At 42.5% G+C, this 24,560-nt stretch overlaps 1 protein-coding gene across 3 annotated transcripts in view; it reads left to right on the forward strand.

The window, feature by feature from the left end:
- MDN1 (midasin AAA ATPase 1) overlaps positions 1–24,560 on the forward strand; it is a 164,887-nt gene that overhangs the window by 92,156 nt on the left and 48,171 nt on the right. For 2 of the 3 annotated variants that reach the window (XM_066358873.1, XM_066358875.1), the window contains 22 exons: positions 48–311; positions 419–680; positions 2,464–2,623; positions 3,768–3,884; positions 4,789–4,997; positions 5,952–6,100; positions 6,361–6,572; positions 6,886–7,106; positions 8,361–8,474; positions 10,313–10,445; positions 11,491–11,606; positions 12,771–12,904; positions 14,581–14,738; positions 14,982–15,102; positions 15,447–15,657; positions 15,970–16,201; positions 16,535–16,664; positions 17,794–17,964; positions 20,478–20,692; positions 21,053–21,443; positions 22,541–22,650; positions 23,671–24,376. In XM_066358873.1, the coding sequence (XP_066214970.1) occupies positions 48–311; positions 419–680; positions 2,464–2,623; positions 3,768–3,884; positions 4,789–4,997; positions 5,952–6,100; positions 6,361–6,572; positions 6,886–7,106; positions 8,361–8,474; positions 10,313–10,445; positions 11,491–11,606; positions 12,771–12,904; positions 14,581–14,738; positions 14,982–15,102; positions 15,447–15,657; positions 15,970–16,201; positions 16,535–16,664; positions 17,794–17,964; positions 20,478–20,692; positions 21,053–21,443; positions 22,541–22,650; positions 23,671–24,376 (4,536 nt within the window). The remainder of the gene's footprint in view (positions 1–47; positions 312–418; positions 681–2,463; positions 2,624–3,767; positions 3,885–4,788; positions 4,998–5,951; positions 6,101–6,360; positions 6,573–6,885; positions 7,107–8,360; positions 8,475–10,312; positions 10,446–11,490; positions 11,607–12,770; positions 12,905–14,580; positions 14,739–14,981; positions 15,103–15,446; positions 15,658–15,969; positions 16,202–16,534; positions 16,665–17,793; positions 17,965–20,477; positions 20,693–21,052; positions 21,444–22,540; positions 22,651–23,670; positions 24,377–24,560) is intronic. The other variant, XM_066358874.1, reaches the window with a different exon arrangement.

Raw genomic sequence — 24,560 nt, forward strand, 5'->3', positions numbered from 1 at the left:
TGACTGCCAGGCGCACTTGTGACGTCTCACTGGCTTGTCTTTTTCAGCTGGGCTACTCAGTCCTTTCCCGGGGCTGCTATGTTACTCCCCCGGCCCGTCGTCCGCTCTCACTCCTGCACCAGTCGTTACCGTCTCTGGAGTCAGTTATGAAGTGTGTGCAGATGAGCTGGATGGTCATCCTTGTGGGTCCAGCCTCTGTGGGCAAGACCAGTCTGGTCCAACTCCTGGCACAACTTACTGGTCACACGTTAAAGATCATGGCTATGAACAGTGCAATGGATACTACAGAGCTTCTGGGTGGATTTGAGCAGGTGAGCAGTGTGATGCGTGATCGTCTTCTGTGTTGGTGGACACTGTAAGCAGTAGTCTTTGACTCTGACAAGTGCCTGTTATGAAGTCACGTGCCCTGGAATTTCAGGTTGACCTTATTCGGCCTTGGAGGCAGCTTCTGGAGAAGGTGGAGAGAGCTGTGAGGGCGCTGTTGAGAGACAGTCTCCTTATCAGTGCTGAGGATGCAGAAGTCGTCCTGCGGTCCTGGAGTCATTTCCTTCTGACATATAAGCCCAAGTGTCTTGGAGAAGATGGTAAAGGTGTCACAATGGAGGTTGTCAACAAGCTGGAAGCAGTATTATTGCTTGTACAGCGACTCAACAATAAAATCAACTCATTCTCCAAGGCAGGTATGTGTGTTTGGGTGTTTATCAGACATTTACCATTGTCTATACAGTGTCCATTTACAGGTAATATTTTTTTTTTAATTTTTTTTTTATTTGTTTATTTATCTTGTATTTTTCTGAAGTTGGAAATGGGGAGGCAGTCAGACAGACTCCCGCATGCGCCTGACCGAGATCCACCAGGCACGCCCACCAGGGGGCAATGCTCTGCCCATCTGGGGCATTGCTCTGTTGCAACCAGAGCCATTCTGGCACCTGAGGCAGAGGCCATGGAGCCATCCTCAGCACCCAGGCCAACTTTGCTCCACTGGAACCTTGGCTGCTGGAGGGGAAGAGAGAGACAGAGAGGAAGGAGAGGGGAGGGGGAGGGGTGGAGAAGCAGATGGGCGCTTCTCCTGTGTGGCCTGGTCAGGAATCGAACCCAGGACTCCTGTACGCCAGGCTGACGCTCTACCACTGAGCCAACCGGCCAGGGCAATTTTAATTTTTTTAATAAGCGGGAGGCATGGAGGCAGAGACAGACTCCCGACCGGGATCCACCTGGCAGGCCCCCTGCAGGGTGATGCTCTGCCCATCTGGGGTCGCTGCTCCGTTGCTCACAAGCTGAGTTATTTCAGCACCTGAGGCAAGGCCATAAAACCATCCTCAGCACCCAGGACCAAATTGCTTGAACCGTTGTAGCCATGGCTGTGAGAGGGGCGGGAGGGGAGAGAGAGAGAGAAAGAGAGAAGGGGGAGTCAAACTTGAGGACTTCCACACAGTGGGCTAACACTACCTCTGAGCCAATGAGCCAGGGCTTAGGTAATAATATATTTGTAAATGCAGTGCCCATAGTTTTTCAGAAAATTAATTTAGTGATTATTCACACTTAAAATTTGAAAGTTTTTGTCTTGGAAAGAAAACCGAAGCCGATGTACTGTGTCCACAATTGGTGATCCTAACAAAGCAAGCAGGGAGGACGCTGGCTTCTGAGCTGGAGGGTTATTGTGTGTATAACCAGCTGTAATGATTAATCACTTGTGTGTAAAGCTGGTCTGTTGTTTGTTGGCCTTTTAAGAAGACTTAATAGTTTCTCAGAAAATTGGACATTTTAAACTGAAGAATAGAATTCTAAATTGATATGTTTAGTAATTTTGTATAACGTGGAAGAAATTCCTCAGTTAACAGAAACTTCCTCATGTTGTGGTGCAGCTTTCCAGAGGTACCACAGCCCTGTGTGGCTGCCGTTCAGTGTCTTTCTAATTGTTAACAGTGCATTGTTAAATCTAAATTTCATTACTTCCTCATGGCTAGAAGCAGGAATTTAATTATGTTATCTTGTGATATGAAAAAGGGCCATAAAAACAATTTCTAACAAAAAGGAGCAATTGAAAGATTTCTAGAGATGTGCTATATAAACTATAAAGCACCAAATAACAGTTGTGTTCCTATTATCATAAGATTATTTATTTTAAAGGAAGCCCAGTTTAATGACATTGATCGTATCGTGCCAACTATCAGCACTTTTGTTTGGGATAAATGCAGTAATAAATGGGAGGCATTGTTTCCCTTTTGCCATTTGAGAAATTACAGCACATAAAGATTATTTATCTTCCCTATCACCCTCGAGTCGCCTGTGTCTAGCCATTAAGAAGTATTTTCTGCCCCCAAAGTGTTTTCCTATTGACTCTGTTATGAAACTTAAAAAAAAGTGGGCCAGGAATTTCCAGCTTTCTTGGAATAAACTTGTAGTTTTGGTTGTTGTTATTGTCCTGGTTTGAAATTAAATGCTGTGATGGTGACATTTCAGAGTTTGCCAAACTCGTGGAAGAGTTCCGAAGCTTTGGGGTGAAGCTTGTGCAGTCCTCCAGTGGCAGCAGCCACGGCACCTTTGAGTGGGTTGACAGCATGCTGGTGCAGGCCCTCAAGTCTGGAGATTGGCTTTTGATGGATAACGTTAACTTTTGCAAGTAAGGACCTTCTGCCCAGTCACAAGTGAGCCTGATTGAAATTTGTGAATGCTTGTCAGAGTAGAAACTCAGATTATTTTTAATCCACTGCTTCCTAACTAGAAACACATCTATAGCCATATTCTGTAGACCACTTCCTGTGGTGAACAGTGGTAGTTGGTAATTAGATACCTGCAAGATTTTAGTGAGCAGTGGCTGACAAACTGGATTACGTTTCCAGCCATCTTGGACACCTTTTTATTGAACATGAGAATGACCAAACTGGTCATTCTTTTTTTTTTTTTTTTTTTTTTTTAACATAGGCAGAGATAGACAGGGACAGACAGACAGGAACGGAGAGAGATGAGAAGCATCAATCATCAGTTTCTCGTTGCGTGTTGCGACTTCTTAGTTGTTCATTGATTGCTTTCTTACATGTGCCTTGACCGCGGGCCTTCAGCAGACCGAGTAACCCCCTGCAGGAGCCAGCGACCTTGGGTCCTAGCTGGTGAGCTCTTTGCTCAAGCCAGATGAGCCCGCGCTCAAGCTGGCGACCTCGGGGTCTCGAACCTGGGTCCTTCCGCATCCCAGTCCGACGCTCTATCCACTGCGCCACCACCTGGTCAGGCCCAAACCAGTCATTCTTGAGTGCAGGATTTTGAAATGGAATATCTGACACAGGGCTAACCTTTTGTGCACGTGCATCAGTGTGTGTATCACCTTTGATTCTAAAGTAAGGAATGAGGGCAAGCATAAAACTGCTGTGGTTACACAGCCTAACAAAAGTGACTACAGGTTGTATGTGTTTCTCTACCTGAAGCATCTTTCAGAATGTTTTGAATCAAAATCCAGTTACCTTTAAATGGATTTGATAATGTTGGGAAGTGGGGGAGAGGTGAGGGTAAAGAGGAAGGAGTTACAGTTCAGGGAACTTGCTGTCATTTTCCTTTGTTTTATTTACTCAGCAACTATTTTGTGATTTTATTGTGTATGGATCTCTGGGCCATGTGTCTTGGGAATGAAAACGGGAATTGATGGGGACGTTTATACAGGGACGGGATCTGTGCTGAAAGAAGACGTGGGTCAGGAGCCGAGGGAGGCCTGTGCAGGGAAAGGGAGTCCAGGCAGCGTGTCAGCCTGTCCACTGTTAACTCTGTCTGTGCAGCCCGTCAGTGCTGGATCGTTTGAATGCTTTGCTGGAACCTGGAGGCGTCCTCACTGTTAGTGAGAGAGGAATGATAGATGGATCCACTCCCACCATAGCACCACATCCCAATTTCAGGTATCTATGCCTTTTAAGTTTTTGCCTAAGAATCTGACAGCCTCTATAGCAGAGGCAGACATTCAGTAGAACTTTTTTAGGTAGTATATATATTACACACCCAGTCATAAGAATGTTTACCCATTCATTGATTGAGTAAACATGATTTACTGAGGCTCTCCTGTTTGCCAGGCTCTGGAAATACAGCAGTAAACAAGAAAGGCGGGGTTCCTGCCATGGGCTGGGGGTGAAGGGTAGATAGAAGCAGGGAGACCAGTTGCATGCCTTTTGCAGTAGTTCAGAGAAGAGATAATGAGAGGTTGTACTAAGGATGATTAGATGAATAGGACTTGCCCGTGGACTCGTGGGTTGAGAAAAAGAGGAAGCAAGGATGACACCTGAGTTACTGGCAGAGTAATGGGGTGGGTAAGTGGAAGTGTGGTTCATTAAGAAAGGGAAGACTGGCAAAGGAGCAGGCTTAGTGTGGGAGGGTCAGCAGGGACTCGCCGTTGCGTGTTGGAGGTGTCAGCTGGATGCATGTGTTACTGGATGTTGACTATATGAAGCTAATTGTTTCAGGAGGACATAGTGGTTCCTTTTCTGTTCTCTGTAGGTGAGTTAGAAGGATGAATTATCACTGCCTGATTTGGGGAATATCTGAAAATAGGAGTCTTGAAGCTCTCACATTGCACTAAAGCTGCACTGGAAATACAATCTTTAGTTCCTAAGGAATATAGGCTTAGAGAACTGATTTGCTGTATTGATGCATTTTGGAACTAGAAGATAGAATATAGGTGACAGTAGCAGACTTGATTATTGGTGTATCCCTCGACAAGCTCCCTGAAGAGGAGCCAAATAAGATTGAGCTGCACCATTGGTTGCGCTGGGGTTTTAATTTTTTTCCTTTGAATTATTGTGTTACTAGACTTTTTCTCTCAATGGATCCTGTTCATGGAGAAATATCCCGAGCTATGAGGAATCGTGGACTTGAAATCTACATTTCAGGAGAAAGGGATGGGAGCATCCCAGATGACCTGGATCTGAAAGTTCTGCTGCACAGCCTTGGGTTGGTGGGGGACAGTGTGTGTGACATCCTCTTGGCTCTACACAGAGAGACCCAAAGCACTGTTGTAGGTGAGGTGCTTGACTTCTAGGGCTCAGCAGGATTTTATTCCCGTGGAAACGCACATGGACTCCATTTGACTACCAGGCCAGGAATGCTCACATTTAGTGTACGTAGAGATAGAAGTTACCACAAAAATGAGGACATTCTGGTACTCCTCTCTACCAGCTGAGTTTTAGCAGATCTGGATGAGGCACGGGCTAATAATGCCTGTGTTTCTTTAAAGAAGCTTCCCAGGTAATTCTGGTGCATGTAATCAGAGGCCCACACTTTGAGGATTACTGCTTTAGACACTGAGATTTGTGAAGTTTGTTCCTCATATCTTCATGATCATTATTGATTCTTTTAAAAGTGTAATAAAGAGGGAACTTTGAATTGTTTAAAACAGATAGGTGTTACTTCTTTTAATGTGAGTGTACAAGAAAAAGCAGTACTTATAATAGTAGTAATAAGTGGAGTACTATTTATTGAATAACTATGTTAGGTACATTGTTGGTTGCTTATCTAGTCCTCACATTAGTTCTGCAAGGCATACATTTATATTTTATAGATAAGGTTAAGAGAAGTTGAGTAGTTCATCAAAGTCAAACAGTTAATAATGACAGCTGGAATTTGAAAGTAGGTCGTTGGATTCAAAGCCCATGGTCTTGATGAGGCCATGGTCATTTTGACACCTTCAGTGTGTGCCAACTTAAGGATGCATGTGACTAGCTTTATCACACTTGTGAGTCATCACTTCCCCACAAGGTACTGTCAGAGAGTGGGGCCAGGTGGGATAAGAGGGAAGGACTATGCATTGCTACAGATCATTTTGTCTAGTGAGAACCACTTAGAAGGCTTTCTAAAATAAGTATCTGGGTGGACTTGAGTGGAATGAAGTTTGATGTGAAGTTGAAATTTGTCCATTTTCATTGGAGATTTTTCAGAAGCTGTTGTTCTTAGACGGCAGTATTTTTTCTTTACAGGTTGTCCAACATCATCTGTTTCAACTCTGATTCGGACGGCCTTGCTCATTGTGCAGTACCTGCAGCGAGGGCTGAGTTTGGACAGAGCTTTTTCTGATGCTTGCTGGGGAGCATATGTCCGCTCTCAGCATTCACCAGCAAACCAGAAGGTACCAAGAAGTGTTTCAGACAACAGTTTTCTAAGTTGTAGAACTCCACATTATTTAGTACAAGGAAATTCTTTTTTGACAATAACTTGAATGGCCTAAGTGAGTGGACCACGGCAGTTATTCTGTAATAGAGGTCTGGTTCCAGGCACTTTAGGTTTAATGTAACTATTACAGCCTTGAAATTTATCAACAGAAAAAGTAGAAGTTAGCTTGTAATGTAAGTTTTGGTAATAGCACATATATCATGTGTTTTATCCTAGCTCATGCAGGCTTTACTGGAGAAACATGTTTCTTCTCTGCGAGCTCATGAAACCTGGGGCAGCTCCATTCTTGCCATGGGGCTGTGGCCAGATTCTCTGCCCTCAGCTCTCTTTGCTGTGGAAGATTCTCACCTCTCTACCGTACGAAGTGATGGACAGATCTTGGTGTATTGCCTCAACAGGCTGAGCATGAAAACAAGCAGCTGGGCAAGGTTAGCAGAGCCATGGCCTGTGTGTCTCTCCGGCATCTTCCCTGTGTTGTTTGTTTTGATGCTAATAGTTGTCACCTAAAATATTAGCCCAGAATGTTATGTGGCCATTCATTACCCAGCTGTCATAGGTTCATTATGATGTTGCTCCCTATTCGTTATTCATTCGCTGTATATTTCAGTTGTCCTCTTTGGAGGGGACTTACCTTTCCCAGTACCTCTTTGATTCATTATTTGTAGTTATTTTCCTGGTTCTTTGAAATGTAAAATGAAAGTTTATTCTAGTACTGACTTTGCCTTTTCCAATGAATTTCAGAATTCAGCCTCTTACCTTGCCAGACTTAGAGAAAATTCTACAGTCCTCCAATCCCGAGAGTTTGAAATTCAGTTCAGTCGAAGTGGATACTCTTTGGATTGATGAACCAGATGTTCTGGCCATGGCTGTTAAGTTGCTCCTAGAAAGAGCATCCAATCAGGATTGGATGCTCAGAGTTAAGTGGCTTTATCATTTAGCCAAGAATATACCACAGGGGCTTGGTGAGTAGAAAACCTTAATGTGTATGAGTGAATTTATGTGCACTTATCCTGTCTTAGTGCCTCAGCATCTGTGTTATTTTGTGACTGTACTGCTACTATTACATGTGGGAGAGCTCATGGCAAGAAATTTGTGACCTAGCATTACTATTGGTGTAGGTGTTAGAAAATGAACACATCTGCCCTTAGATGTGTCCCAATAGAAACTTCATTCCCCGTGTAATGCTTAGCATGTAGGGTCTGTCCACCTTTCTATTGAGTCTAAAAAGGGAGTGCACTGTATTGTGTTACTTTTTATTCTTATTTTTTAATATTCTGCTTTCTGTACTGCTGCTGTGCACACCATCTGGGCAAAGTGTTGCTTTTGGTAAATTCATTTCCTCTAAAAATGCGTAAGAGATTTGCTCATTTCAGGTGCTCTGAGTTGCTGAGCTTAATTTCTTTATACTTTTTTCATTCTAAAAGAGGAAAAAGCAACAGTAACATATCACATGGGTTGTAATGTACAGGACAAGGAATTTGTTGGTAGAACTTGTTGCCTAAAGTAATTCAGTTTCTATGAGAACTTGTAGATAAGCCAGTGCATCTGTATATTATTGTAGTACATGGGATCTGTCTAAAACTGTTAAGAGAGAATTTGCATAATTATTGTCACTTGCCTTGTTCTATATGATAGCTACTAGCCACAGGTCACTATAAAAGGTAGATATGAACTGCCTGACTAGGCGGTGGTGCAGTGGATAGAGCGTCGGACTGGGATGCGGAAGGACCCAGGTTCGAGACTCCGAGGTTGCCAGCTTGAGCGCAGGCTCATCTGGTTTGAGCAAAAAGCTCACCAGCCTCTGGCTCAAGCAAGGGGTTACTCTAGGTCTGCTGAAGGCCCGCGGTCAAGGCACATATGAGAAAGCAATCAATGAACAACTAAGGTGTTGCAATGCACAACGAAAAACTGATGATTGATGCTTCTCATCTCTCTGTTCCTGTCTGTCTGTCCCTGTCTATCCTTCTCTCTGGCTCTGTAAAAAAAAAACAACAAAAAACAACAACAACAACAAAAAGGTAGATATGAACTAATTGAAATGAAACCAAATCTAAAATCCAGTCCCTTTGTCTCACTGGCCGCATTCCAGGTGTTGATAACTAACAGGTGGCCAGTGGCTACTCTGACAGTGCAGTGATGAGCATTTTCTCCACTGCAGGAAGTTCAGTTGTACAGCCTGCTTTAGATACTAACCTTTGCTTCTGCTTCCTCCACAGAGTCCATCCAGATTCACTTGGAAGCCAGTGCTGCATCTCTTAGAAAATTCTACTCAAACCCTCTCTCAGCTGGGATCAGTAATGTCATCAAGATATTACAGCCAAATATAACAGGTACTGCACCTGATCTGATTTCTAGCTCTCACCACTGTTTAGGAAAGTTGTCTATTGAGCTCATGGGGAAAAGACCTCTCAGAGCTGCCACTGTAATGTGGCATTTTTAGAAGACTCAGACCATCCAGATGCAAATTCCATTTCTTTGTCTGAAACTACCCATTTATCCTTCAGTTTTTGAAAAAGGATGGGAGAAATATGGGAGTTGGAAGACTGGGTTTCTGTCCCAACTCAGCCGCAAACTGGCTTGTTGGTTTGGGGGCCGTCATTCATACTTGCTTCTGTGTTTGAAAAATATGGAAATTAAATTAATTTACGAGGGGTCCCTTCTGCTTACATATTCTGCTATTAAACTTAACAGAAAGAATTTTAAACTATGAAGCTATCTGACTTGAAAGTGAAACAATAGGATCAGTTGCTTCAGAAAATATAAAACCTTGATAAAAGTTATAAAGCCTTAAATAAAAAATTATAATATCATAATGATGGAAGAAATAGCCATCCAACCTATTTAATCAAGGGAAGTAGTCAGAATTTTTTTAAATGAACGAGTGAGATAACAGATTTTACTGGAACAGAATAATACAAAGTTGGTTGAACATAGTATTAAAGAGAAAAATAAGGGCATTTTTACAGAAACAGATTTTTAATCCCCCCCATCTTCATTTGATGTTGGTCAGAATACACCATTAGCCATTTGCTTTAGAAAAAAATACAAAGTGCTGGCATCTTACTCTACCTTCATTATGACCTGTTGTTTTTCATTTTTTTTTTTTTTTAGATTTTAATCACTTTTTTTAGAGAGGAGAGAGAGAGAGAGAGAGAGAGAGAGAGAGAATGGGGGATGGGGGGAGGAGCAGGAACATCAACTCACATATGTGCCTTGACCAGGCAAGCCCAGAGTTTTGAACTGGCAACTTCAGTGTTCCAGGTCGACACTTTATCCACTGCGCCACCACAGGTCAGGCTTACTCTGCTACCTTTAAATTAATGTTACCATTGTTTTGTCTTAACCTTCCTCCCTCTGGTCAGAGGCTGATCACTGCTGCTTGCAGAAAAAGTGGTGAGTTTGAGCAAAGGAGCTCAGTGAGGTGTCAGCAGCAACCACATTTTATTATTATAAAGAAATGGCTTTCAAGTGAAATAAGCTTATTTTCTTTCTGAAAGCAGATAATGAGATGTATTCATTTTCTGCCATGTAAGTTAGTTTTCTTGTGTTTAATGGTAAAAAATTGGGTAGTTGCCTGACTAGTGATGGCAGAATGGGTAGAGCGTCAACCTGGAACACTGAGGACCCAGCTTCAAAACCTTGAGGTCGCCAGCTTGAGCCAAGGGGTCTCTAGCTCGGCTGGAGCCCCTCCAGTCAAGGCATGTGCGAGAAGCAAGCAGTGAACAACTAAGGAGCCACAACTAGGTGCTGATGCTTCTCATCTCTCCCTGCCTGCCTGCCTGCCTGTTTGCCTGTCTGCCTATCACTCTCACTTAAGGGTAGTTAAGCCCATGAATTTTTCTTCCAACCTATGGTAGGATCTGAGCAAGTGAATGCATTGGTTAAAACGTTTATGTTCAAGTAATGATTACCTTTATATATCTGCAGTAGAATGAATTTTCAGGACTGTTAGAATTTTTCGTTTAGAAAGGAAATAGCATAAAAGCTGTCGCACCCTTCTTTTCTACTACAGTATGATATGCTGAGGCCAGCATTTCTCTGAGCCGCCTCTTCCCCATCAGGACTGAATGTGGTCAAATTAAAACTGAAAATTTTCAACAGAAATTTGCTAGGCAAGGAGTTTAACTCCAGCATTCTCTCTCTTTCTCTCTCTTTTTTAAATAACCAGATGAATTTGTGATCCCTTTGGACCCTCGATGGAATATGCAGGTTTTGGACATCTTTAGAAGTTCAATGGATTTTGACCCACAAACGGACCAGTCTGAGCAGCTCTTTGCCCTTTTAGAGTCTATTGCAAACAAGTAGGTGAAGCCTGCTGGGTGTTGTTTGCCTCACTGTACGCTGTGGCTTCCAGATTACCCCTGAGTCTGTCCCGTCCACTTAGATGTGTGAGCTCTCCTGCGCCTATGCGGTGCTGGGGGTAGACGTGAGTGCCTGTGACCACTCTCCTTGTGCTCTGTGCTCAGGGAGGGAATTCTGGCTGTGATGTCAAAATTCATATAATTTTAGCAAGTTCTAAATAATTGAATAGAGTGCTTTAATAGATGTGCCAGTTTAGCATTAATGGTGGGACTTGTTTTATAATTAGTTTTTATCATTGGATAGTCATGATTCTCCTATTTTCTGGTGGTGATTCCCTGCAGCTCCTCCCATTTTCACTTTCCTGTTGACTCACATGTTCTTTTCTCAGCCATCTGTCTCTCACATCAGTTCACATCCTCAAATGCTAGAGATGTCTGTAGCACCTGCATGCTTGCATTCACACTCACATGTGAACTTACCTAATTGATACGTAAACTGGACTTTCCTCACTTTTTAATGTAATGAACATCAGGTTTTTTAAATTGGCCATCAGTGTAATGAATTCTTTAAAATAATTTTATAATTGAAGCATAATGCACACTACAGAAAAGTGCACTTAATGACTATATAAGGTTTTGATGAGTTTTCCCAAAATGAAGTCATGCATGTGGTATATAACTAGCACTCAAAGATCCCTCTGTTTCCTCTTCCAATAACCCCCTCAAGCTCCCCAGGGGACTTCTAAAAGCTCGGGTTGAGTTTATGATGCCCACTTTTAAGGGCTCCCACTGCAGTTTTTCAGATCATGGCAGAGCAACAGAAATGAGGCCTGGCCATCTACCTAGTCATAGCTTTTTCCTGCCATCTGTCCTCTTCCCTACAACTTGACCCCTCTCTCTCATCCAAAATTTGTAGAAGCAGGAGAAGAATGTCAGATTCAAAGACATTGATGTTTCAAGGATTCTCAGAATTCAGCAGATAGAGGATGTGATTGATAAGTATTATTCACCAATATTGATTTATCGTTACTGAATCTTATTTCAGGACAATCATATATCTTGACCGGGAAAAACGAATTTTTACTGAAGCAAATTTAGTTTCTTTTGGTGGCAAAAAGTTAAGAAATAGTGTCTTGAGAATGTCCTTTGAATTCCATAAAGGTAAGAACATTTTCTTTCATGTTCTTCAGTTACACAATCTGATAGCAAGACGTTGCCAAAGTTAAAAGACATACTCAGTATCTGCTGCCATTTTACTGATTTCTTTTGATTTGCTGGCCTGATTTTAAACATATCCCCTTATTCAGTATTAATGATGAATTGCTTTTAACATGTCCTTGGTGGCCCTGGCTGGTTGGCTCAGTGGTAGAGCATCGGCCTGGCGTGCAGGTTCGATTCCCGGCCAGGGCACACAGGAGAAGCGCCCATCTGCTTCTCCACCCCTCCCCCTCTCCTTCCTCTCTGTCTCTCTCTTCCCCTCTCGCAGCCAAGGCTCCATTGGAGCAAAGTTGGCCCAGGCACTGAGGATGGCTCTGTGGCCTCTGCCTCAGGCGCTAAAATGGCCCTGGTTGCAACAGAACAACGCCCCTGATGGGCGGAGCATCGCCCCTGGTGGGCGTGCCGGGTGGATCCCGGTTGGGCGCATGCAGGAGTCTGTCTGGCTGCCTCCCCGTTTCCAACTTCAGAAAATACAAAAAAAAAAAACCCATGTCCTTGGTTTCCTTTACTTTTTAAAACAACTGTACGCCATGTAGGCCACATAGGATAAAAGGGGAAAGGGAAGCACAGAGGTAGGTGCTCCGGGTCACAGCTAGAACTTAAAACCTAGCTCTGTTAGCTCAAAAAGCATATGCTCATAAGTATTGGGTTATAGGTTCTTTCTTCCTCCCTCTTGTTCTTTTAAATTGAAAAACTGTCCCTGCTTGTTGGGAAAAAATTCAAACTGTATAAAAATTGCAGAAGTCAGCTTTTAAAGCTGCTACTGTTAATATTACATTCATTTATATCTTCTCATAACTGTGCTTTCTATCCACTGAAATATATATACACTTAGTTTTCATTTTGTATTTAAACAAATACTTGTTTTAAATATGCATTGTACTCTATAATTTTCTTTATTTCATTAAGACACTGTGAACATCTATAGGTTTACATGCCTGATCCGCAAAGCTTAATAATGGTAGGCAAAGAATTAGCTTTCGATTGATTTTTCAGAATTGACCTTTGTACTGGGGATAATGTTAAGTTTCATATAACAGTTAATTTTAGTAATGTCCGGAGATTAATTTAAATCTGATAGAATGTTCTTATTTATATCAACTCTAGATCCAGAGAGCTATCACAGTCTGCCCCATGAAATTGTGGTCAATCTTGCTGCCTTTTTTGAACTTTGTGATGCACTAATCCTGCTCTGGGTCCAGTCCTCCCAGGAGATGGTGTCTGATGCCAGCGTCATTGAGGTAAGGAGAAATGTACCTGTTTTTGTTTTAAATAGCAACATTTGTCTTGGCACAAAGATTTTTAGGGGTAAGACTAATGTTGTTATATGTCAAATATTATTTCAGAAATTTAATTGTTCTTAACAGTTTAAAATATATACACATTTTAAAGCTTTATGGGGGTATAATTGACATATAACAAATGACATGGATTTAAAGTGTACAATTTTATATGTATATACCTGTGAGTCCATTGCCTCAATCAAGACAACAAACATGTATCCATTACCCTCAATCCTTTCCTCATGTCCTTTGTATTCCCTTCCTCTCCCCTGCCCACACCCCCGACAACGTATCCATTGATGGGCCTTCTGCTATGGTAGCATTTTCTATAAATGAAATTAGACAGGATATATTCTTCTTTTTCTGGCTTTGTTCACTAAAAACAGCTATTTTGAGATGCATCCATATTGTTTCTTGTATCAAGAGTTCCTTTGGATTACCGAGTAATAGTCCGTTAAATGTATATACTACAACTTATTTATCTCTGTATGTATTGCTGGACATTGGAATTTTAACAGTTACATTTTAATTTACTTAAGTCTTCTTATCACTGTCACATGGATTTAATTTAGTGTTGTTGTTTTTTTCTCTAGAGAGGGAGATAGAAGGACAGACAGGAAGGGAGATGAGAAGCATCAGTTTGTTGTTGCAGCACTTGACTTGTTCACTGCTTCCTTTCTCATATGTGCCTTTACCATGGGGCTCCAGCTGAGCCAGCGATCTCTTGCTCAAGCCAGCGACCTTGGGCTTCAAGCCAGAAATGGACGCTCACATATGTGGTCAATTGATTTTGTTGTTAATTGTTTTTGCCAGATGTGCAAAGGTCATTTGCTGGGGCAAAAGAGTCTATTCAACAAATGGTGATGGAACAACTAGATGTCCATCCATATAATAAAGTATTAATGAGCCTTTGCCCCTACCTTACATTATATAGAAAAGTTACCTCAAAATGGTCATAGTCTAAATATATGATAGAAGCAAAAATATGAACTATTTAAATGAAAACAGGAGAAAATCTTCATAATTTGAAGCTAGGCAAAGATGTATATATACCTGTGAGTTTATAAAATGCCATCGAAATAAAAAATTTCTGTTCTTAATAGACAACTTTAAGAAAAAATAAAAACACTGGGAGAGGCTCTTTATAAATCATATAAATTATGTAAATAAACTGATAAGACAGCCCAATTTAAAAAGTAAGCAATGTAGTTTTTGAGTAGATGCTTCTCAGGAGATATGTGAATGCCCAGTAAGATCTTGAAAATTGCAAGATCATTAGTTACCAAGGAAATAGAAATGCAAATCCACCAGAATGTCTAAAATTAAAATCACTAACAGTAGAAAGTATTAGCAAGGAAGTAGACTAACCTGAGCTCACCTACGCTGCCGGTGAAAGACTAAATACTGTGGGGCCCAATAGTTCCATTTTGTCTAATGTAATAGCTCTGAACTTCTAAATAGTAGGAGGATAGATCTTTGCCTCTCTGACTGTCTTAATGTTCCTAAAGTTATTCCAGTGGAATGCTGGATCTTTCATGTGTATATGTTGTATATTGATTAATAAAATTGAAGTCTGTGCCTTGTGTCTTTTTTGGGAGATGTCTGTGATCAGTTTTGGTTTACTTTGTTTTCAGATCTTGGATTCTGTGCGATGGCGGGACCGGTTTTGGACAGTGGCTGACACAGTCAAAGTGGATGCCCCAGGCCTGGCCCTGCTCGCCCTTCACTGGCACTGGGTTTTAAAGCATTTGATCCGTCACATCCCCCGACTTCTGATGAACCATGAGGACAAGTAAGACTCAAATCCGAACTTCGTGGATTAGTCTGCGGGCCGCACAAAATTGTTCGGCGGGCCGCGAGTTTGAGACCCCTGACAGACTTGATGTTAAAGAAAAAACACTTTGGAATTGAAACTGTTTCTTCTTACTTTACTTTGGTTTATTCCCCTTGGGTGTTTGAATGTAAATCAAATATACAATGTAAATGATATCTCCTACCGTCCCTTTCCTTCCCCTCTGCCCTTTTTCTCCTGAAGGTACTACAGAGAGGTTCAGACCATCTCGGAACACATTCAGAATTGCTTGGGGAGCCCGACTGGGGCCTTCACTGGTATAAAGAAGTTGCAGAAGTTCCTGGGACGACCATTTCCTTTTAAGGTACACTTTGGAATCACACCGTAAACAAGGATTTGACCTCTTCTTCTGAAGTTCTGGAACATAAGGACTGCCATTAAGCTGGACTCATCCTTGCCTGCAAAGCTTCTCTTTTAAATAGTCAATGAATACTATTAACTGATACTTTAAATGTTATCATTTTACTTATTCTTGAGACTACTTAGGCAAGGTGGAGTTTTAACTTCATTACCGTAAAATCTGAGATCATCAGGAATAGAATTATGTTTTGTGGGAATACTTTGATTTCTTTTCTCAGACATGAATAGGTTGCTAAAAGAACTACATTTCTTCTCTGTAGTAGGCTTTGCTGGGTTTTATTGTTTCAGGACATGCTGGTGGTGCAGTGTTTTTCACAACTGAAAATCCTTAACAAGGCCCTTGCCATCAGGGAGCGGATAGCTGCCGCTGAGGAGAGTGGGTGGCTGGAAGATATTAGTCGGCTCCAGGTGGTTGCTTCTGAATGGACATTAAAGAAAAGTCTCTTACAGGCCTGGGGGTTGGTCCTCAGAGCCAGTATTCTGGAAGATGTTAACCCAGGTAATGTACTCTGAAGTCCAGCCTGCTGACAGATACTCTAAGAGTGTGTCCGCTAACCTGCAGCCAATAAGTGTTAAGCTTTTCCTTTGGCTTTTATGGAGGGGGGGTTATATAACTACCATTAAGCTGGACTCATCAGGCGTAGAGCTAAACTTTATATTTATTGTTTAATTGTCATTAGATTTGTGCAAGTATTAATAACATTTCACAGGTACAAAATTCAAGTTTAGCTTAAGCTATACTGTGGTTAAGGAAATCTGAGCTTGTACTATTGACTGTTATGCAATAATATCACACACTCTTTTTGTCCAGATGAATTGAAGAATCTTGTGAATGCTCAGTGTTTAGAATTAAAAGCTAGAGGAATTTCATTTGGTTTTCTGGAGCAAAAGCCCAAGGAAGTTTCCTCCCCATCCCAGCCAGACTTGACCTCCTTAATTCGACTCACCAGGAGTGTTCAGTTGTGGCCTGCAATGGAGTACCTAGCAGTGCTTTGGCAGTACAGAGTGACAGCTGACTATCTGACACAGGCCTGTCTGAGAAGGTAAACCATTTTCCTGGGGGAACTTATTTTCCTGTTAGATTATTTTGTGTATCCTACATGTGAAACAGAGCACAGACTTATCTTTAGGGGGAATAGTTGCTGAAGCAGAGGGAGGTCAGTTATCACTTTGGAAAGCCAAAATGTCATGAAGAGTCTTTGCTTGTTTTAATTCCACCTTTAAAAGTTGCTAACTATTTTTTTAGTAGTAGTGTTTGCTCATTTTTAAATAAATGTATTCTAAATTTTATGTGTTTCATATTTCTGTACATAGCAGTTTTCTAGCCATTCATCGATAGCCTACAGCCCACTCTCTCCCCCTCTTTATTTTTGTAGCAGGTCCAGCAAAAATCAGCAACCCCAGATATATGAAGAAATAAGTCATCACATCACATTTTGTCTTAAGCACACACCAGTTGCTCCTAAAGAGCTTCAAGGCCTTTGGTCCTTACTGCACCATCAGAAGGTAAAAACCAAAATCAAAAAGAAACCTCCTTATACTAGGAGTTGATTAGATTTTCAATGGCAGACTAGTTGCAGAACATTTTATTTATTTAATCTCAGAGTCCTGTGTTACAAACTCCAGGGGAGAATTTTAAATGTTCTTTTGCATTAATTATACCTGCATATTTCTCAACTCTTTTATTCTATTCAGTTTCCAGTTAAAAGAGGCTAAAATATTTGCTTATTTTTATTTTGTTTCCTCAAAAATACATTGTGAGAATATTTTTACTCCCCCCCCAAGAATAATTATTGAATGTGAATACTGGGAAAGTATAGTTAATAAAACTTTATTAGTACAACCTTTGTTTTTTTCTTTTAGATTTATTATTAATTTTAATGGGGTGACATCAATAAATCAGGGTACATATGTTCAGAGAAAACATCTCCAGATCATTTTGACATTTGATTATGTTGCGTACCCATCACCCAAAGTCAAATTGTCTTCCTTCACCTTCTATCTCAGTGGACCCCAACCCCTGGGTTGCGGACTGGTACCGGTCTGTGGGCCTTTTGGTACTGGTATGCAGAGAAAGAATAAATAACTTACATTATTTCTGTTTTATTTATATTTAAGTCTGGATTATGTTTTATTTTTTAAAAATGACCAGATTCCCTCTGTTACATCCGTCTAAGACTCACTCTTGATGCTTGTCTCGGTCACGTGATACATTTATCTGTCCCACCCTAAAGGCTGGTCCATGAAAATACTTTCTGACATTAAACTTGTCCGTGGCCCAAAAAAGGTTGGGGACCACTGTTCTATCTGGTTTTCTTTGTGCCCCTCCCCTCCCACAACCTTCATTTTTTAAAATGTTTTATTTGTTTATTTTGCTGACATTATAATTGTGTGCTTTGTTTTACTTATATTTTTTCATGCAACCTTATAAAAGCAGATCTCTTCTCAGCTTTATAAAATTACGAACAGAACAAGTGACTTTATAAGAGGACCAGGATGGCAGAGAATTAGGAACTTCAGGAATAGTATCTTTAATAGTATCTTTATATGGATCTTACAAGATAGAGACCATATAACTTGATTAATGGAGATTTTTCTGAGGCATTCTCTTACCTAATTACTCCTTTATCCTTAGGCATCTACCGAAGAAATTACCTCTTTGTGGCCCGACTTATTGAATTCCACGTTTATGTCTTTCTGGAGCAGCACTGTGACCACAAATCCAGAGCACTGGCTCTCGTGGAGCCCCCTGGCTGCTGCGCAGCAGAGGGCGGGGCCTGCCTTGCTGTTGGACTCCACACTGAAGGTTTGTTAGCATAAGTCCTAAAAAATGTTTGATGGTAGAGGAAAATGTTTTACAACAGATCTAGCAATAAACACTGCTAGCATGAAGCAGTGACTATGTAATTGTAATACTTGATTTTCTGCAGGGTAGTAATAAGTATATCTTCAAAGAAGATATTCTGTCTTAAGTGATGTGGGAAATTATGAATTAAAGTTTCCTTAAAAGAGTATCTTATCACTTTCCTAATTAAAACACTCTTTACTAATTATAAAACATCTAAACAGTATATAAATGTGTTCATGTATATATAATAGAAATAATTACCCTTTGCTCTGTGTCTTGTTTAAATATATTTTATATTAAATTAATAAGTAAATAAAAATAATATTTTTATTCACATAATACATTATGGAAAACCTATACCTGTCATTCTGCTAATTCTTTTTAAGATATTTTTATTCTTCAAATGTGCTGGAATTTAATCATTTTCTTACATGTTTTGAGGTTTCTTATCTTTATTTTTCCCCTTTCTTATAATTGGCATACCCGTGTCAACTGCCCTTGTATAAATCTGTGTCCATGTGAATACTTCTTTGGAAGTGTTATAGGAATTGGAATTAACCCTTGACCAAAGTGCATTGGTGAAGAAAGTTATAACTGTTACCAGAATGTCTAGGCAGGTGATTTTTGTTTTACTTTTTAAAAAAAACATGTGAGGAGCTGCTAAAGGTCATGAAGGAGAAAGACGCGAAGCCCTTGGAGACCACAGGAGGCCTTGGGACAAGAGTGGTTTGGTTTATTATGTATATGAGGACCTGTTTCTCCTTAACATTGCTGCAGTAGCTGTTCTAAACATTTAAATTTTTGCCAATCTTATAATTTTTAAAATCTCATTTTAATGCATACTCCTTTGTTTCTGAGGTCAAACCATGATCACATATGTATATTAATCATTTTTATTCTGAATTTATGAGTCATGTTCATTGCACATTTTGTAAAAAAAAAAAATTTGGGTTATTTGTCATTTTATTATTATTTGATATCTTTTTTATTTTTAAATTTTTCTGAAGTGAGAAACGGAGGCAGAGAGACAGACTCCCACATTTGCCTGACCGGGATCTACCTGGCATGCCCATTGGGGGCGATGCTCTGCCCATCTGGGTCATTGCTCCGTTGTAACCAGAGCCATTCTAGAGCCTGAAGGGAAGTCCATGGAGCCATCCTCAGTGCCTGGGCCAACTTCGCTCCAATGGAGCCTTCACTGTGGGAGGGGAAAAAAAGAGATAGAAAGAAAGGAGAGGTGAAAGGGTGGAGAAGCAGGTGGATGCTTCTCCTGTGTGCCCTGGCAGGGAATCGAACCCGGGACTTCCATATGCCGAGCCGACGCTCTACCACTGAGCTGACCAGCCAGGGCCATTTGATATCTCTTTCTATATTACAGTTATTAAACCTTTACCCAACATGTGGTTAGAAATGTATTTCTCTCAGATTTAAAAAAAAAATTTTTTATCAGGGTTTTTAATATTTTCTTTTTAAATATGATTGTCCCTTTCTACTTTCTGATTTTGGTGTCCTGCTTTTTATTTATTTTATCATTTAAAATTCAGTTTATTGGGATAACATTGACTAATAAAATTGTGTAGGTTTTAGTGTTTAAATCTGTGATATAGCATCTGTATATTGCAGGCATCATGCTTTCTTTAAAAAAGTCTTCACTATACCTTGAGTTAAAAACCATTTGCCCATATTTTTTCCTATATTTTTGTTTTGTATTTAAATCAAGTTTCTCTGGATATCTTGTGAGGTATACCTGGCTTGCACATTATTTGCCTTATGCAAACAGTATATCTGAAAAGCACTACAACATAATTTTTGTCTAATTTATCCTTTCCACTCTCATTTGAAATGTCATCTCAGTTATATATTTTATTTCCATAAGTGTTTGTGAATTTATCTTTGGAGTCTTTTCTGTTCTGTTGCTCTATCAAGTTGATTTTTTTATTGAAAAATATCTCTCAGAACTCTTAGTGATAAAGATTATGAATCCCCAAGAGTAGCATAGAGTGTACTGCATTGCCTGTCACATGTATTTGACCACCTAACCCTTTGCTTGGACAGCCATTATTATGTCCCAGATGAACAGCCCAAGGAGCACAGGCTTGGCAAACTTTGTCCCTAGCTCTTACGTTTGGCTTCTCACACTTCTTCTGCCTCTGAGTATTGCCTTTCTGCTCTGTGTTCCTGGCTGTACCGCGAGAGTGGTCTTCCTAACGTCCAGGTGTGAGGGGTCTTCTGCATTACTGAAGCACCCATTGCTCCTCATTCCAGGAGAATGGAGTCTGTATTCCTTTAAGACCTAATTCCTGACCCCATTCAGCTCTCCTGGTTCTCTGGTTCTGTCTCTGCAGATATTTACCTGGTCCTAGCAACCTGAACATCTTTGTCTTATCCTGTTTCTTCCCTCTAAGGTGCCAGTGCTTCTTGTTGAAATCTTTTTAATTTCTAAAGTTACTTGACTCCTCTTCATCCATCAGGGCCCTGGCAGTCTCAGTAGAGCCATATTCTCCAAGTGCTGCTTTGAACTCATGACCAGCAGCTGCAGAGCAAGTCCCTGGGATGTGAGTGGCCTCCCCATCCTGTCCTCCTCGCACGTCACGCTGGGAGAGTGGGTTGAAAGAGGCCAGCAGCTCCAGGACATCAGCTCAGTGCTTTGGACCAACATGGTTGTCCCTTCAGTAGCGGAGTTCAGGTATTCCCTCCCCCTGGGTGGGCTGTAAAACTCCTTGTGTTTCTCCAGAGCATTTGGCAGGGACCTAGTCAGAACTTGTTTTTGTTGTGGCTAGTTCTGGTGGGTGAACGGGTGTTTTCTGGCTGGCTCAGCAGGTTTTTCAGCCCATGGTACTCTGAGCTGGCCAGCTCCTCTGTCAGTTTGAAGTATATCGTGATCAAGAAAGTGATGTTTACAAAAGATATCATGATGCTTAGAAAAGATAACATGAGAATAGAAATTTATCTCTCAGTATTGGCAGTGCAGTCTGCCATGTCACAGTGTGAGAAAGGAATGCTGTTTGATTTTAGTGCAAGCCTTTACATGCTTTCTTGTCCCCAGACGCACGGATTCGCAGCTCCAGGGCCTGGTGCTGTGCCGGCACCTGGCAGGCCTGGCGGAGCTGCTCCCCGAGACCCGACGGCAGGAGTACATGCAGAACTGTGAGCAGCTGCTGCATGGGGACAACCAGGCCTTCCAGCATGTTGGCCAGACTCTTGGGGACATGGCCGGGCAGGAGGTGCTGCCCAAAGAGCTGCTGTGCCTCTTGCTCACCTCCTTACGCCACTTGTTTGGGGAAGGAGGGGAGGGCAAGCGGGACCTCCCGGAGCCAGCTCGACGTGGGAGCCTCTGGGTGAGCCTTGGCCTGCTGCAGATTCAGACGTGGCTTCCCCAGGCACGCTTTGACCCTGCGGTGAAGAGGGCGTACAAGCTCAGATACGCCAAGGAGGAGGTATGGAGACGAGAGTTCGGAGCATGAGCTCCATCCCTGACTGGCTGGGTGTGCTAGTATATTAATCCTTTTACTCCCTTTTGGGAGCACGTGGCATCAAAGGGATGATTTTGTATAAGTTGTCCTGAGACTTCTCAGGAGTAGGTTCTAAAGACTGCGTTTTCCTCTCTGAGAGTTCCTCGGAGTGGGCCCAGGCACCGGGAGAGGCCCTTCCTCGGGTTCTGCTGTGTCTGGTAGGCGGCAGTGGGCAGAGGGCACGGCGGCACGCTTGCGGCACTGCCAGGGCAGTACCAGTAGCCATTCTCCTTCTCCCTGGACCAGGGGTCCCCAAACTTTTTACACAGGGGGCCAGTTCACTGTCCCTCAGACTGTTGGAGGGTTGGACTATAAAAAAACTATGAACAAATCCCTATGCACACTACACATCTTATTTTAAAGTAAAAAAACAAAATGGGAACGAATACAATATTTAAAATAGAGAACAAGTAAATTTAAATCAACAAACTGACCAGTATTTCAATGGGAACTATGCTCCTCTCACCGATCACCAATGAAAGAGGTGCCCCTTCCGGGTGTGCGGCGGGGGGCCGGATAAACGGCCTCAGGGGGCCGCATGCGGTCCGCGGGCCGTAGTTTGGGGACCCCTGCCCTGGACATTTGGACGTTTGGATTTGGATAAGGTTTTTAGACAGAGTATAGTATTTCTGGGGCATTGAACTTTTGCTGTTCATTATTTAAAAGTCAAGAATCAAGTAGATTCAGATCATGTGGGGACCCTTGCCATTTGGACCACACCCGGGAACTGTCTACATGTCTACATCAATATAGTGATATACTAGGTGCTGTATTTTAAAGAAGGAAAGTTGTGTTAATTGAGGTGAAGGCTAAGCTGCTCTAGCAGTCTCTCAAAACTTCAGTATCATAAATAAGATAGTTTCTTTCACCTGAACACTCTGAGGTGAGTGGCCCAGGTTAATGGAGCAGAGGTTCATTCAGGAACCCAGGTCTTTCTGTCCAGGTGCTCTGCTGTCCAGGGCATTGTCCTCTTGGGCATTGTCCTAGCTGGGCACAGCAGACGAGCTTTCCCTTTCCATTAGTTACACCAGCTGCAGTGCGAGTGGAAGACCCAAAACCTCTCATCCCAGCTACAGACTGGAAGAGACCTGGGAGATGAAGGCATTATCAATTATTCTCATCCTCACATCAGGTAACAGCAGAGTGCTTATTTGTGTTGGAGATCATAGTCCCTCCTTTATTTATTTATTTTTATTTATTTTTTTTGTATTTTTCTGAAGTTAGAAACGGGGAGGCAGTCAGACTGACTCCCACACGCGCCCGACCGGGATCCACCCGGCATGCCCACCAGGGGGCGATGCTCTGCCCATCTGGGGCGTCGCTCCATTACGACCAGAGCCATTCTAGCGCCTGAGGCAGAGGCCACAGAGCCATCCTCAACGCCCGGGCAAACTTTGCTCCAATGGACCCTTGGCTGCGGGAGGGGAAGAGAGAGACAGAGAGGAAGGAGAGGGGGAGGGGTGGAGAAGCAGATGGATGCTTCTCCTGTGTGCCCTGGCCGGGAATCGAACCTGGGACTTTCATATGCCAAGCCAATGCTCTACCACTGAGCCAACTGGCCAGGGCCAAGTCCCTCCTTTTTAAAAAGATATTTTGAAGCTGATCTTTGTAATGTAATTATAGTGTTAGCAGAGGGTGGTACACATTTCTGAACTACATTAGCAATTAGACCTCAAAGTCATGGTTACAGTCAGGAAGATATACTCTGTGAAAGGAGGGGGTGGATTCACATGGAGCCAAGAGGGTTGAAAGCAGAATGTTTCTTCTCAGCATGGAAGCAGTTGGGTGTGATGATGTGCCTTGTGTGGCCTGCTGCCTTAGGAAATACTGTGTAGTGTTTGAGTTCCAGTTCTGTCTCTGCCCTTTGACTTTAGACTTTGAGTAGACCACTTAATTATTTTAAGCTTCACTGTCCATATCTGTAAAAGAAGGATAATTGTAACTACTTCAGTGAGTTGTGATGAGATTTTGAGATACGCATTTGATTTGCTTGGCATGTGTGGCACATGGTAACTGCTGTCTCTGTATTATACATTTTCATTAAAACTGTTAATATTATCATGTTATTCCTTAGTAGCTGAAATGTCTTCACTCTCTTTTCCTGAGGGCTAAGTTTAGATTTCTTGTTCTTTTTGTGTTAATTTACCTTTAGGTTGCTTCACCAAAGAATTGATCAGCTGGAGAATTTAATAGGCAGCCTGTCGAAGAAGCAGGCCTTCAGACCGCAGCTGCCTGCATATGAGTCCCTGATGCAGGAGATCCAGCTCTACGTCACCAGCATCGCCAAGGCCCCTTCTGTTCAGGATCTGCTCACGCGGCTCCTGCAGGCCCTCCACGTGGACGGGCCTCGGTCTGCCCAGCTGGCCCAGAACCTCCTGAAGGAGGAGGCCTCCTGGCAGCAGTCGCACCACAAGTTCAGGAAGCGGCTGGCTGAGGAGTATGGCCTGTATCCAGACCTGGTCGCCCCATTGCAGGCATCCATCTTGCAGCTGCAGCATGGCATGCGGCTGGTGGCATCCGAGGTGCACTGCTCACTGCACGGCGGCGTGGTCTGTGCAGACAGGCTGGATGTCCTGGCCACGGCCCTGCTGGCTTTCCCATCAGTGAGCCCCACCTTCCCCACCTACTATGCTCATGCGGATACTTTGTGCTCAGTGAAGTCAGAGGAAGTTCTGCATGGCCTTGGGAAATTGATCCTCAAGCACTCAGGAGGAAAGCACCTGGAAGGCAAGGGCCAGAGGCCGGGCCCCACCCGAGAGCAGCTGCTGATGAACGCCCTTCTTTACCTGCGCTCCCATGTGCTGTGCAAGGGGGAGCTGGACCAGAGGGCCCTGCAGCTTTTCAGACATGTGTGCCAGGTAGGCCTGTCTCTGGGCCCTGCCCCGCCTCCTCCTGAGGGGAGCTGGGAGCACAGGCAGGACACCTGCAGGATGTTAGTGGTGCCCAGTGTGTAGAGAGACAGTACAGTTCCTGAGGGGACATCTTTCTTTTATTTCCTATTTAGCTGTCAGGTTTAGGAGCCTTTGTACCTCAGGTTTTCAG

This window comes from Saccopteryx leptura, chromosome 1 (genome assembly GCF_036850995.1).
Source record: "Saccopteryx leptura isolate mSacLep1 chromosome 1, mSacLep1_pri_phased_curated, whole genome shotgun sequence".
NCBI lineage: Eukaryota > Metazoa > Chordata > Mammalia > Chiroptera > Emballonuridae > Saccopteryx > Saccopteryx leptura.